At 43.2% G+C, this 12,500-nt stretch overlaps 1 protein-coding gene across 2 annotated transcripts in view; it reads left to right on the top strand.

The window, feature by feature from the left end:
- Positions 1-12,500, top strand: part of ap4m1 (adaptor related protein complex 4 subunit mu 1) — a 26,094-nt gene that overhangs the window by 6,899 nt on the left and 6,695 nt on the right. For both annotated transcript variants that reach the window (XM_047378722.1, XM_047378721.1), the window contains exons 7-13: positions 189-266; positions 379-441; positions 1,649-1,715; positions 5,684-5,737; positions 5,821-5,927; positions 6,005-6,096; positions 9,777-9,821. In XM_047378722.1, coding sequence (XP_047234678.1) covers positions 189-266; positions 379-441; positions 1,649-1,715; positions 5,684-5,737; positions 5,821-5,927; positions 6,005-6,096; positions 9,777-9,821 — 506 coding nt within the window. The remainder of the gene's footprint in view (positions 1-188; positions 267-378; positions 442-1,648; positions 1,716-5,683; positions 5,738-5,820; positions 5,928-6,004; positions 6,097-9,776; positions 9,822-12,500) is intronic.

Genomic DNA, 12,500 nt, shown 5'->3' with positions numbered 1-12,500 from the left:
GGTCAGTCATCAGTAGAACTTTTGTTCTTCTGGTCCAACAGACTGGCGTTGGATTTGTCTCAAAGTCAAACTGACTTCATGTTTTGTATGAAGCTGACCTTTGACCTTCAGAGCAGCTCTGGTAACTATCTGCAGGTGTGTTTCTTTGGGAGAACTTCGGTTCACTGTTCTGTTCTTCTTTGTTGCAGTTTGGAGCAGAAACTCAGCAGAGTAAAGTTGCTCCAAGTTCTGCAGCTACCAGACCCATCCAGTCCAGCAGAGACCAGGTAACCCACACCGGAGGATTCACGCAGAACCGGGGAGGGGGCCGGGCTGGATGCTTTCTGAGCCGGACTTCCATCCTCTTTTTAATGAGATGGTTCTGTTATTGTTCTCCAGGGAGGGAAGAGCGAGATATTTGTGGACGTGATTGAGAGGATGTCGGTCGTCATCGGCTCCAACGTAAGTTCAGTCCGAATCACATTTTTTATTTTTACGTTCAAAGTTAAACACCAGAACCAGAACAATCACAGGGAAGGCGTACATGCAGTCTGAGGCCACCATCATCGGTAAATATCCAACTCTGTTATAACAAGTTGAGAATATAAGCATCAGAACAGCTGGACTCTGGTTCTGGTTCTGATGTGTAGTTTAAACAGCTGATGTAGAGGTTGTGGGAAGTCTCTGTTCTGGATCTGAAGCAGGATCGTCCTTCCTGCTGTGTTGCAGCTGGAGGACCTCCTGAAATGCAGCTTCTCCTTGCTCTGAACCACAGCTCTGCAGTGCTGTGAGGATGGCGCCAGGGAGTTATGTCAGGCTCAGCTGGGTATGAGGAAGACGATAAGGGAGGTCATCAGGTCTCCATAGCAACCATCTAACACTCTGCAAACATACCCGTTGTTTGGAGCCATACTGGGAAAAACATTTTCTGTCCTACCATCACAAACATAAACATGTGAAGGGACCTTACTGGACCTGGGAGCTTTGGTCAGATCAGACTCAGATTGAGCATTTCAGCAACATTCCAGTTGGACCTGCTCTGGAGCTAAGGATGAAGATGTGGAAAAACACCTCAATTCTTATTGTTCAGTACAGTGATGGTTTCTGTCCTTCAGCCCCTGAGAACCCTGTTAGAATCCCTGGCATCATGAGGTCTTTGAAACTGCGGGACATTTGTCCTCTGACTGGAAACAGGAAAATGATCCAGAACATCTGAACACATCAACACCTAGACAGCTGAGCAGACACTAAATCAACCTTCTTCCATGAACATCTCAGACCTAAATCCTGTAGAAAAGCTGAAGAGAAGAGAGCCTCAGAGGGAAACCATGACTCTGGAGAAATACCTCTAGAACCTGCTGACATGTTAGAGGAGGTGGAGATGCAGCAAAGATTTTGATTATAGATATAGATTCCTCATGATTCCTATACAGCCAATAACTGTACTCAGATTACAGCGTGAAATTCTGGTTCTGAAATAAAAACAGGATTTATTTTGTCCTTTTACACGTGTCTACTGATGGTCCACATCTAGAGATACAGCAGAGGAAACCTGAAACAGGACTTTAGCATTGAGACCCTGCTAAATGAGGTGTCCACCTGGTGTCATTATATCACCTGTCCTTAATGAGACCAGCCGGGTTTGTGCTGGGTGTGTTCTGACCAACAGGGAGTTCTGATGAAGGTTGACATTGAAGGAGAGATCCGAGTCAAGTGCTACATGCCGAGCTGCTCAGGTGAGATCTACAACTGAAACGGGTAGGTTAGGACTCATTGTCTCCACAGTGAGACATTAAACCACCGAGACATTAAACCAGTGACACAATAAAACCAGTGAGACATTAAACCAGTGAGACAATAAAACCAGCAAGACATTAAACCAGTGAGACAATAAAACCAGCAAGACATTAAACCAGCGAGACATTAAACCAGTGAGACAATAAAACCAGCAAGACATTAAACCAGCGAGACATTAAACCAGTGAGACAAAAAACCAGTGAGACATTAAACCAGTGAGACAATAAAACCAGCAAGACATTAAACCAGTGAGACAAAAAACCAGTGAGACATTAAACCAGTGACACAATAAAACCAGCAAGACATTAAACCAGTGAGACAATAAAACCAGCAAGACATTAAACCAGTGAGACAATAAAACCAGCAAGACATTAAACCAGTGAGACAATAAAACCAGCAAGACATTAAACCAGCGAGACATTAAACCAGTGAGACAATAAAACCAGCAAGACATTAAACCAGCGAGACATTAAACCAGTGAGACAAAAAACCAGTGAGACATTAAACCAGTGAGACAATAAAACCAGTGAGACATTAAACCAGCGAGACATTAAACCAGTGAGACAAAAAACCAGTGAGACAGTAAAACCAGCAAGACATTAAACCAGTGGGACAATAAAACCAGTGAGACATTAAACCAGCGAGATATTAAACCAGTGAGACAATAAAACCAGTGAGACAATAAAACCAGCAAAACATTAAACCAGTGAGATAATAAAACCAGTGAGACAATAAAACCAGCAAGACATTAAACCAGTGAGACAATAAAACCAGTGAGACATTAAACCAGTGAGACAATAAAACCAGCAAGACATTAAACCAGTGAGACAATAAAACCAGTGAGACATTAAACCAGCGAGACATTAAACCAGTGAGACAATAAAACCAGCAAGACATTAAACCAGCGAGACATTAAACCAGTGAGACAAAAAACCAGTGAGACATTAAACCAGTGAGACAATAAAACCAGTGAGACATTAAACCAGTGAGACAATAAAACCAGTGAGACATTAAACCAGCGAGACATTAAACCAGTGAGACAAAAAACCAGTGAGACAATAAAACCAGCGATACATTAAACCAGTGAGACATTAAACCAGCGACACAGTAAAACCAGCAAGACATTAAACCAGTGAGACAATAAAACCAGTGAGACATTAAACCAGCGAGACATTAAACCAGTGAGACAATAAAACCAGTGAGACAATAAAACCAGCAAGACATTAAACCAGTGAGACAATAAAACCAGTGAGACATTAAACCAGTGAGACAATAAAACCAGCAAGACATTAAACCAGTGAGACAATAAAACCAGTGAGACATTAAACCAGCGAGACATTAAACCAGTGAGACAATAAAACCAGCAAGACATTAAACCAGTGAGACAATAAAACCAGTGAGACATTAAACCAGCGAGACATTAAACCAGTGAGACAAAAAACCAGTGAGACATTAAACCAGCGAGACAATAAAACCAATGAGACATTAAACCAGTGAGACATTAAACCAGTGAGACAATAAACCAATGAGATGTTAAACCGGCGAGACATTAAACCAGTGAGACAATAAAACCAGTGAGACAATAAAACCAGCAAGACATTAAACCAGTGAGACATTAAACCAGCGAGACATTAAACCAGTGAGACAAAAAACCAGTGAGACATTAAACCAGCGAGACAATAAAACCAATGAGACATTAAACCAGTGAGACATTAAACCAGTGAGACAATAAACCAATGAGATGTTAAACCGGCGAGACATTAAACCAGTGAGACAATAAAACCAGTGAGACAATAAAACCAGCAAGACATTAAACCAGTGAGACATTAAACCAGCGAGACATTAAACCAGTGAGACAATAAAACCAGTGAGACAATAAAACCAGCAAAACATTAAACCAGTGAGACAATAAAACCAGTGAGACAATAAAACCAGCAAAACATTAAACCAGTGAGACAATAAAACCAGTGAGACATTAAACCAGCGAGACATTAAACCAGTGAGACAATAAAACCAGCGAGACAATAAAACCAGCAAGACATTAAACCAGTGAGACAATAAACCAATGAGACAATAAAACCAGCAAAACATTAATCCAGTGAGACAATAAAACCAGTGAGACAATAAAACCAGCAAAACATTAAACCAGTGAGACAATAAAACCAGTGAGACATTAAACCAGCGAGACATTAAACCAGCAAGACATTAAACCAGTGAGACAATAAAACCAGCAAAACATTAAACCAGTGAGACAATAAAACCAGTGAGACATTAAACCAGCGAGACATTAAACCATTGAGACAATAAAACCAGTGAGACAATAAAACCAGCAAGACATTAAACCAGTGAGACAATAAACCAATGAAATATTAAACCAGTGAGACGATAAACACGTGAGACATTAAACCAGTGAGACATTAAACCAGTGAGACAATAAAACCAGTGAGACATTAAACCAGTGAGACAATAAAACCAGCAAGACATTAAACCAGTGAGACAATAAAACCAGTGAGACAAAAAACCAGTGAGACATTAAACCAGTGAGACAATAAAACCAGTGAGACATTAAACCAGTGGGACAATAAAACCAGTGAGACATTAAACCAGCGAGACATTAAACCAGTGAGACAATAAAACCAGTGAGACAATAAAACCAGCAAAACATTAAACCAGTGAGACAATAAAACCAGTGAGACAATAAAACCAGCAAGACATTAAACCAGTGAGACAATAAAACCAGTGAGACATTAAACCAGTGAGACAATAAAACCAGCAAGACATTAAACCAGTGAGACAATAAAACCAGTGAGACATTAAACCAGCGAGACATTAAACCAGTGAGACAATAAAACCAGCAAGACATTAAACCAGCGAGACATTAAACCAGTGAGACAAAAAACCAGTGAGACATTAAACCAGTGAGACAATAAAACCAGTGAGACATTAAACCAGTGAGACAATAAAACCAGTGAGACATTAAACCAGCGAGACATTAAACCAGTGAGACAAAAAACCAGTGAGACAATAAAACCAGCAAGACATTAAACCAGTGAGACAATAAAACCAGTGAGACATTAAACCAGCGAGACATTAAACCAGTGAGACAATAAAACCAGTGAGACAATAAAACCAGCAAGACATTAAACCAGTGAGACAATAAAACCAGTGAGACATTAAACCAGTGAGACAATAAAACCAGCAAGACATTAAACCAGTGAGACAATAAAACCAGTGAGACATTAAACCAGCGAGACATTAAACCAGTGAGACAATAAAACCAGCAAGACATTAAACCAGTGAGACAATAAAACCAGTGAGACATTAAACCAGCGAGACATTAAACCAGTGAGACAATAAAACCAGCAAAACATTAAACCAGTGAGACAATAAAACCAGTGAGACATTAAACCAGCGAGACATTAAACCATTGAGACAATAAAACCAGTGAGACAATAAAACCAGCAAGACATTAAACCAGTGAGACAATAAACCAATGAAATATTAAACCAGTGAGACGATAAACACGTGAGACATTAAACCAGTGAGACATTAAACCAGTGAGACAATAAAACCAGTGAGACATTAAACCAGTGAGACAATAAAACCAGTGAGACATTAAACCAGTGAGACAATAAACCAATGAGATATTAAACCAGTGAGACATTAAGCCAGCGAGACATTAAACCAGTGAGACGATAAACAAGTGAGACATTAAACCAGTGAGACATTAAACCAGCGAGACATTAAACCAGTGAGACATTAAACCAGTGAGACGATAAACAAGTGAGACATTAAACCAGTGAGACATTAAACCAGCGAGACATTAAACCAGTGAGACATTAAACCAGTGAGACAGTAAACCAGTGAGAGGGCTGCAGGTCTGAGGCTGATGTCTGTCCTCTCTCAGAAATCAGGATCGGTCTGAATGAGGAGTTCAGCGTCGGGAAGTCACAGCTCCGAGGTAAGCTCTCTCCGTTCCTCCTGGACAGATTCCCAGTTCGGAACCAGGTCCGCATTCCGCTAAGACTTTCTGATCCTGTTCAGGATACGGAGCTGCGGTCCGGGTCGACGAGTGCAGCTTCCATCAGACAGTCCAGCTGGATGAGTTTGACAGCCACCGAATCCTGCGACTCTATCCAAGCCAGGGCGAGGTGACAGAACCACCGATCATTCATTGTTTGTTCTTCATCCTCTGCTAACCTCACTGACTCCTCCTCCTCTCATCCAGCAAACAGTGATGCAGTACCAGCTGAGTGACGACCTGCCTTCAGCGCCTCCGTTCCGCCTCTTTCCCACCATCGAGAGGGACTCTGCGGGAAGGTAAGTTGGTACCGCCCAATAGTCTAGCTCCTTAGATCCAGAGAGAAGAGAAGAAGTCAAAGATTTAAACCAGAGTTCCTAACATGAGATGATTGGAAACACAACCACCATATCTCCATTTTGGCTAAAGAATGTTTGGACCCACAGGAACCATAACAATGTCATCAGCAGGGGACAGCAGCACCTCTGATAATAAAAGCAGCCATTCTCGGTTCTTCGTGTGAAACTGAAAGACCTATGAGGAACTTGGAGATCTGATGGAAACATCAGCTCAGGAGGACTCGTAGAGGTTTTAACTGACCTCCAGGAGATCCTCAGATGTTAACAAGTTCTGCTGCAAAAACCTGAAGCTTGAATTTAGACCATCTGTGGATCCACACCTGTTACCAGGCTGCAGCTCTGTTGTTGGTCCCCGGTTTGGAGCATCTGCACATCTCTGAATACGTTCCAGTGGAGAATTGAGGAACACTTTGACAGATCATTCAGCAGGTTCATGTTCCAGCAGATCCTGGATCCTAGATTAGTCTTTTTTCTCGCAGACAGACACCAAATTAATATTTTTGTTATTCGTGGAAATGTCAGAGACCTGAACTGAAGACAGTTTTGAATCAGATCGGCTTGCAGCAAACAGCCTGAAGGTGACCTTTAACCTTCTCATTCTTCACCCAAGATGATGTGACTTCCTGAGTTCTGCTGGAATGTTTCTAGATTACAGCAGTCCGCCCATCTAGTTATTCTGAATGCATGAATGAATCAGATAAACCCCTCCAGCATGTGTCCAACATATCTCTAACATGTCTCCAACATGTCCCCAACATGTCTCCAGCATGTCTCTAACATGTCTCCAACATGTCCCCAACATGTCTCCAGCATGTCTCCAACATGTCCCCAACATGTCTCCAGCATGTCTCTAACATTTCTCCAGCATGTCTCTAACATTTCTCCAGCATGTCTCCAGCATGTCTCTAACATGTCTCCAACATGTCTCTAACATGTCTCCAGCATGTCTCTAACATTTCTCCAGCATGTCTCCAGCATGTCTCTAACATGTCTCCAGCATGTCTCTAACATGTCTCCAGCATGTCTCTAACATGTCTCCAGCATGTCTCTAACATGTCTCCAGCATGTCTCTAACATTTCTCTAACATGTCTCCAACATGTCCCAACATGTCTCCAGCATGTCTCTAACATGTCTCCAGCATGTCTCTAACATGTCTCCAGCATGTCTCTAACATTTCTCCAGCATGTCTCTAACATGTCTCCAGCATGTCTCTAACATTTCTCTAACATGTCTCCAACATGTCCCAACATGTCTCCAGCATGTCTCTAACATGTCTCCAGCATGTCTCTAACATGTCTCCAGCATGTCTCTAACATGTCTCCAGCATGTCTCTAACATTTCTCTAACATGTCTCCAACATGTCCCAACATGTCTCCAGCATGTCTCTAACATGTCTCCAGCATGTCTCTAACATTTCTCCAGCATGTCTCTAACATGTCTCCAGCATGTCTCTAACATTTCTCTAACATGTCTCCAACATGTCCCAATATGTCTCCAGCATGTCTCTTAACATGTCTCCAGCATGTCTCTAACATGTCTCCAGCATGTCTCTAACATGTCTCCAGCATGTCTCTAACATTTCTCTAACATGTCTCCAACATGTCCCAACATGTCTCCAGCATGTCTCTAACATGTCTCCAGCATGTCTCTAACATGTCTCCAGCATGTCTCTAACATTTCTCCAGCATGTCTCTAACATTTCTCCAGCATGTCTCTAACATGTCCCCAACATGTCTCTAACATTTCTCTAACATGTCTCCAACATGTCCCAACATGTCTCCAGCATGTCTCTAACATGTCTCCAGCATGTCTCTAACATGTCTCCAGCATGTCTCTAACATGTCTCCAGCATGTCTCTAACATTTCTCTAACATGTCTCTAACATGTCCCAACATGTCTCCAGCATGTCTCTAACATGTCTCCAGCATGTCTCTAACATGTCTCCAGCATGTCTCTAACATGTCTCCAGCATGTCTCTAACATTTCTCTAACATGTCTCCAACATGTCCCAACATGTCTCCAGCATGTCTCTAACATGTCTCCAGCATGTCTCTAACATGTCCCCAACATGTCTCTAACATTTCTCTAACATGTCTCCAACATGTCCCAACATGTCTCCAGCATGTCTCTAACATTTCTCCAGCATGTCTCTAACATTTCTCCAGCATGTCTCTAACATTTCTCCAGCATGTCTCTAACATGTCTCCAGCATGTCTCTAACATGTCTCCAGCATCTCTAACATTTCTCTAACATGTCTCCAACATGTCCCAACATGTCTCCAGCATGTCTCTAACATGTCTCCAGCATGTCTCTAACATGTCCCCAACATGTCTCTAACATTTCTCTAACATGTCTCCAACATGTCCCAACATGTCTCCAGCATGTCTCTAACATTTCTCCAGCATGTCTCTAACATTTCTCCAGCATGTCTCTAACATTTCTCCAGCATGTCTCTAACATGTCTCCAGCATGTCTCTAACATGTCTCCAGCATCTCTAACATTTCTCTAACATGTCTCCAACATGTCCCAACATGTCTCCAGCATGTCTCTAACATGTCTCCAGCATGTCTCTAACATGTCCCCAACATGTCTCTAACATTTCTCTAACATGTCTCCAACATGTCCCAACATGTCTCCAGCATGTCTCTAACATGTCTCCAGCATGTCTCTAACATTTCTCCAGCATGTCTCTAACATTTCTCCAGCATGTCTCCAGCATGTCTCCATCATGTCTCCAACATGTCTCTAACATTTCTCTAACATGTCTCCAACATGTCCCAACATGTCTCCAGCATGTCTCTAACATGTCTCCAGCATGTCTCTAACATGTCTCCAGCATGTCTCTAACATGTCTCCAGCATGTCTCTAACATTTCTCTAACATGTCTCCAACATGTCCCAACATGTCTCCAGCATGTCTCTAACATGTCTCCAGCATGTCTCTAACATGTCCCCAACATGTCTCTAACATTTCTCTAACATGTCTCCAACATGTCCCAACATGTCTCCAGCATGTCTCTAACATTTCTCCAGCATGTCTCTAACATGTCCCCAACATGTCTCTAACATGTCTCCAACATGTCCCAACATGTCTCCAGCATGTCTCTAACATTTCTCCAGCATGTCTCTAACATTTCTCCAGCATGTCTCCAGCATGTCTCCATCATGTCCCCAACATGTCTCTAACATTTCTCTAACATGTCTCCAACATGTCCCAACATGTCTCCAGCATGTCTCTAACATGTCTCCAGCATGTCTCTAACATGTCTCCAGCATGTCTCTAACATGTCTCCAGCATGTCTCTAACATTTCTCTAACATGTCTCCAACATGTCCCAACATGTCTCCAGCATGTCTCTAACATGTCTCCAGCATGTCTCTAACATGTCCCCAACATGTCTCTAACATTTCTCTAACATGTCTCCAACATGTCCCAACATGTCTCCAGCATGTCTCTAACATTTCTCCAGCATGTCTCTAACATTTCTCCAGCATGTCTCCAGCATGTCTCCATCATGTCTCCAACATGTCTCCTGGGGTTTCAGCGTCATTGTTTTCATGTCCCTGCTGGTGTAGCTAGCTGCTCTCTGATTGGTTCTTCTAATATTGTTGTCTGCAGGCTGCTAATGTATCTGAAGCTGCGCTGTGATCTGCCACCAAAGAGGTCAGTTCTACTTTAAACGTCAGTCTGAAGACAGATCTACCTGTTCAGGTGGAACCCACCTGGTGGAGCTGCAGACAGTGTGTTTCAATAATTCACATCCTCAGCCTGTGTTCCTCTGAGTTGCAGTCAGGGTGTTTCAAACACCAACCATGGCTGTCACATAGATCTGCTGCAGATAGATGTACGCGGCATAGAGGGTAAAAGAGGAATGCATCATGACATCTGATGGTTTTAGTTGCATTTGGAGATTGTTAAAGCAGGTGTTATCTGCTGACACCTCCGCCTGTCTGAAGTTTCTAATTGTGTTTTGATGTAAAACCTTCTGAGGAGGTTAGTTTGTTTTAGAGGAGATTGATTTGATCCATGCTGATGTTTTTCTTCTCTGTTCAGGTGGGTTTAGGTTGTTGATTGACTCAGGCAGCCCACTGGCCCCTCTCTATACTGCACTAATATCCTGCTGTGATCCAGAACTTGGATGGTCTCTTTAGGTTTTTGGTGATGTCTTCAGAGGGGACTTGAGAAGAACTGATGAAACATCTGAATCAGGACTGGGTGTTCTAGCTTCATGCCACAGCTGATTACACTCAGGCCATGCAGTTCTTAGACTAAACTACTGCAACACTCTCTGCAGCTGCATACAGCTTGTCCCTCTGCTCTCACTGTTCCTGGCTGCAGCTGCAGCTACCAGTCCTTTCTCTCCATGCACTAATTTGTACATGCAAATCAGTGCACCGAGCCCATTGGTGCACAAGGGCTTGTTGGGTTTGTTTAGTCTGTGTTCAATAATGTGAGACTGACCACAAACTACTTCTCTGTCCTGAGGATTTAATGAATACTCAGGGTTTGTTTGCACATGGACCTTCTCTGTTCTACCCACTGTACACACAACTTCCCACAGAGAAGGTCCTGAACATACAGTGCATACAGGGGTTGGGCAATGAAACTGAAACACCTGGTTTTAGACCACAATAATTTATTAGTATGGTGTAGGGCCTCCTTTTGCAGCCAATACAGCGTCAGTTCGTCTTGGGAATGACATATTCAAGTCCTGCACAGTGGTCAGAGGGATTTTAAGCCATTCTTCTTGCAGGATAGTGGCCAGGTCACTACGTGATACTGGTGGAGGAAAACGTTTCCTGACTCGCTCCTCCAAAACACCCCAAAGTGGCTCAATAATATTTAGATCTGGTGACTGTGCAGGCCATGGGAGATGTTCAACTTCACTTTCATGTTCATCAAACCAATCTTTCACCAGTCTTGCTGTGTGTATTGGTGCATTGTCATCCTGATACACGGCACCGCCTTCAGGATACAATGTTTGAACCATTGGATGCACATGGTCCTCAAGAATGGTTCGGTAGTCCTTGGCAGTGACGCGCCCATCTAGCTCAAGTATTGGGCCAAGGGAATGCCATGATATGGCAGCCCAAACCATCACTGATCCACCCCCATGCTTCACTCTGGGCATGCAACAGTCTGGGTGGTACGCTTCTTTGGGGCTTCTCCACACCGTAACTCTCCCGGATGTGGGGAAAACAGTAAAGGTGGACTCATCAGAGAACAATACATGTTTCACATTGTCCACAGCCCAAGATTTGCGCTCCTTGCACCATTGAAACCGACGTTTGGCATTGGCATGAGTGACCAAAGGTTTGGCTATAGCAGCTCGGCCGTGTATATTGACCCTGTGGAGCTCCTGATGGACAGTTCTGGTGGAAACAGGAGAGTTGAGGTGCACATTTAATTCTGCTGTGATTTGGACAGCCGTGGTTTTATGTTTTTTGGATACAATCCAGGTTAGCACCCGAACATCCCTTTCAGACAGCTTCCTCTTGCGTCCACAGTTAATCCTGTTGGATGTGGTTCGTCCTTCTTGGTGGTATGCTGACATTACCCTGGATACCGTGGCTCTTGATACATCACAAAGACTTGCTGTCTTGGTCACAGATGCGCCAGCAAGACGTGCACCAACAATTTGTCCTCTTTTGAACTCTGGTATGTCACCCATAATGTTGTGTGCATTTCAATATTTTGAGCAAAACTGTGCTCTTACCCTGCTAATTGAACCTTCACACTCTGGTCTTACTGGTGCAATGTGCAATCAATGAAGACTGGCTACCAGGCTGGTCCAATTTAGCCATGAAACCTCCCACACTAAAATGACAGGTGTTTCAGTTTCATTGTCCAACCTCTGTATGTGTTTTATACAGTGGATGATATCATACAAAAGAACAATGATTGGAGGAGATGGACTCCAGGGTGAGGCTGATTGGTTACCAGGGAGACAGGGATCAGATGTCAGACCCGGCCCAGGCTGATGTTGATCCCAGCTGGTCAGTCCTTCAATTTAGGTCTAATCCTTTGGTCCACAAGAAGCTGACTGCTGCGTTTACTTGCTAAACCAATAATCATGTCAATGCAGGTATTCAGCACCCCTGCAGAGACATGTGCAAAGCCCTGTACTGTGTCCAAGCTCAGCTGGGCTGGTTGCTGGGAGACCATAGGAAGTTGAGCCTTTCAGGCTGCCTTAGAAGTTTGTGTGATTCCTTCTGACTGGACCCACCAACCAGGCCCATCGTCACATAGCTCTGGGACCAGACTGAAATGATTTGACTGGGATGCCGTGCACACTCAGTGGGGAGAAACAAACCTCAGCTCAGAAACAATATTCTGCTAAAC

Source organism: Girardinichthys multiradiatus, chromosome 11 (genome assembly GCF_021462225.1).
Source record: "Girardinichthys multiradiatus isolate DD_20200921_A chromosome 11, DD_fGirMul_XY1, whole genome shotgun sequence".
NCBI classification, from domain to species: domain Eukaryota; kingdom Metazoa; phylum Chordata; class Actinopteri; order Cyprinodontiformes; family Goodeidae; genus Girardinichthys; species Girardinichthys multiradiatus.
The sequence above is the reverse complement of the archived record's forward strand: the minus strand, read 5'-3'. Positions and strand labels throughout refer to the sequence as shown.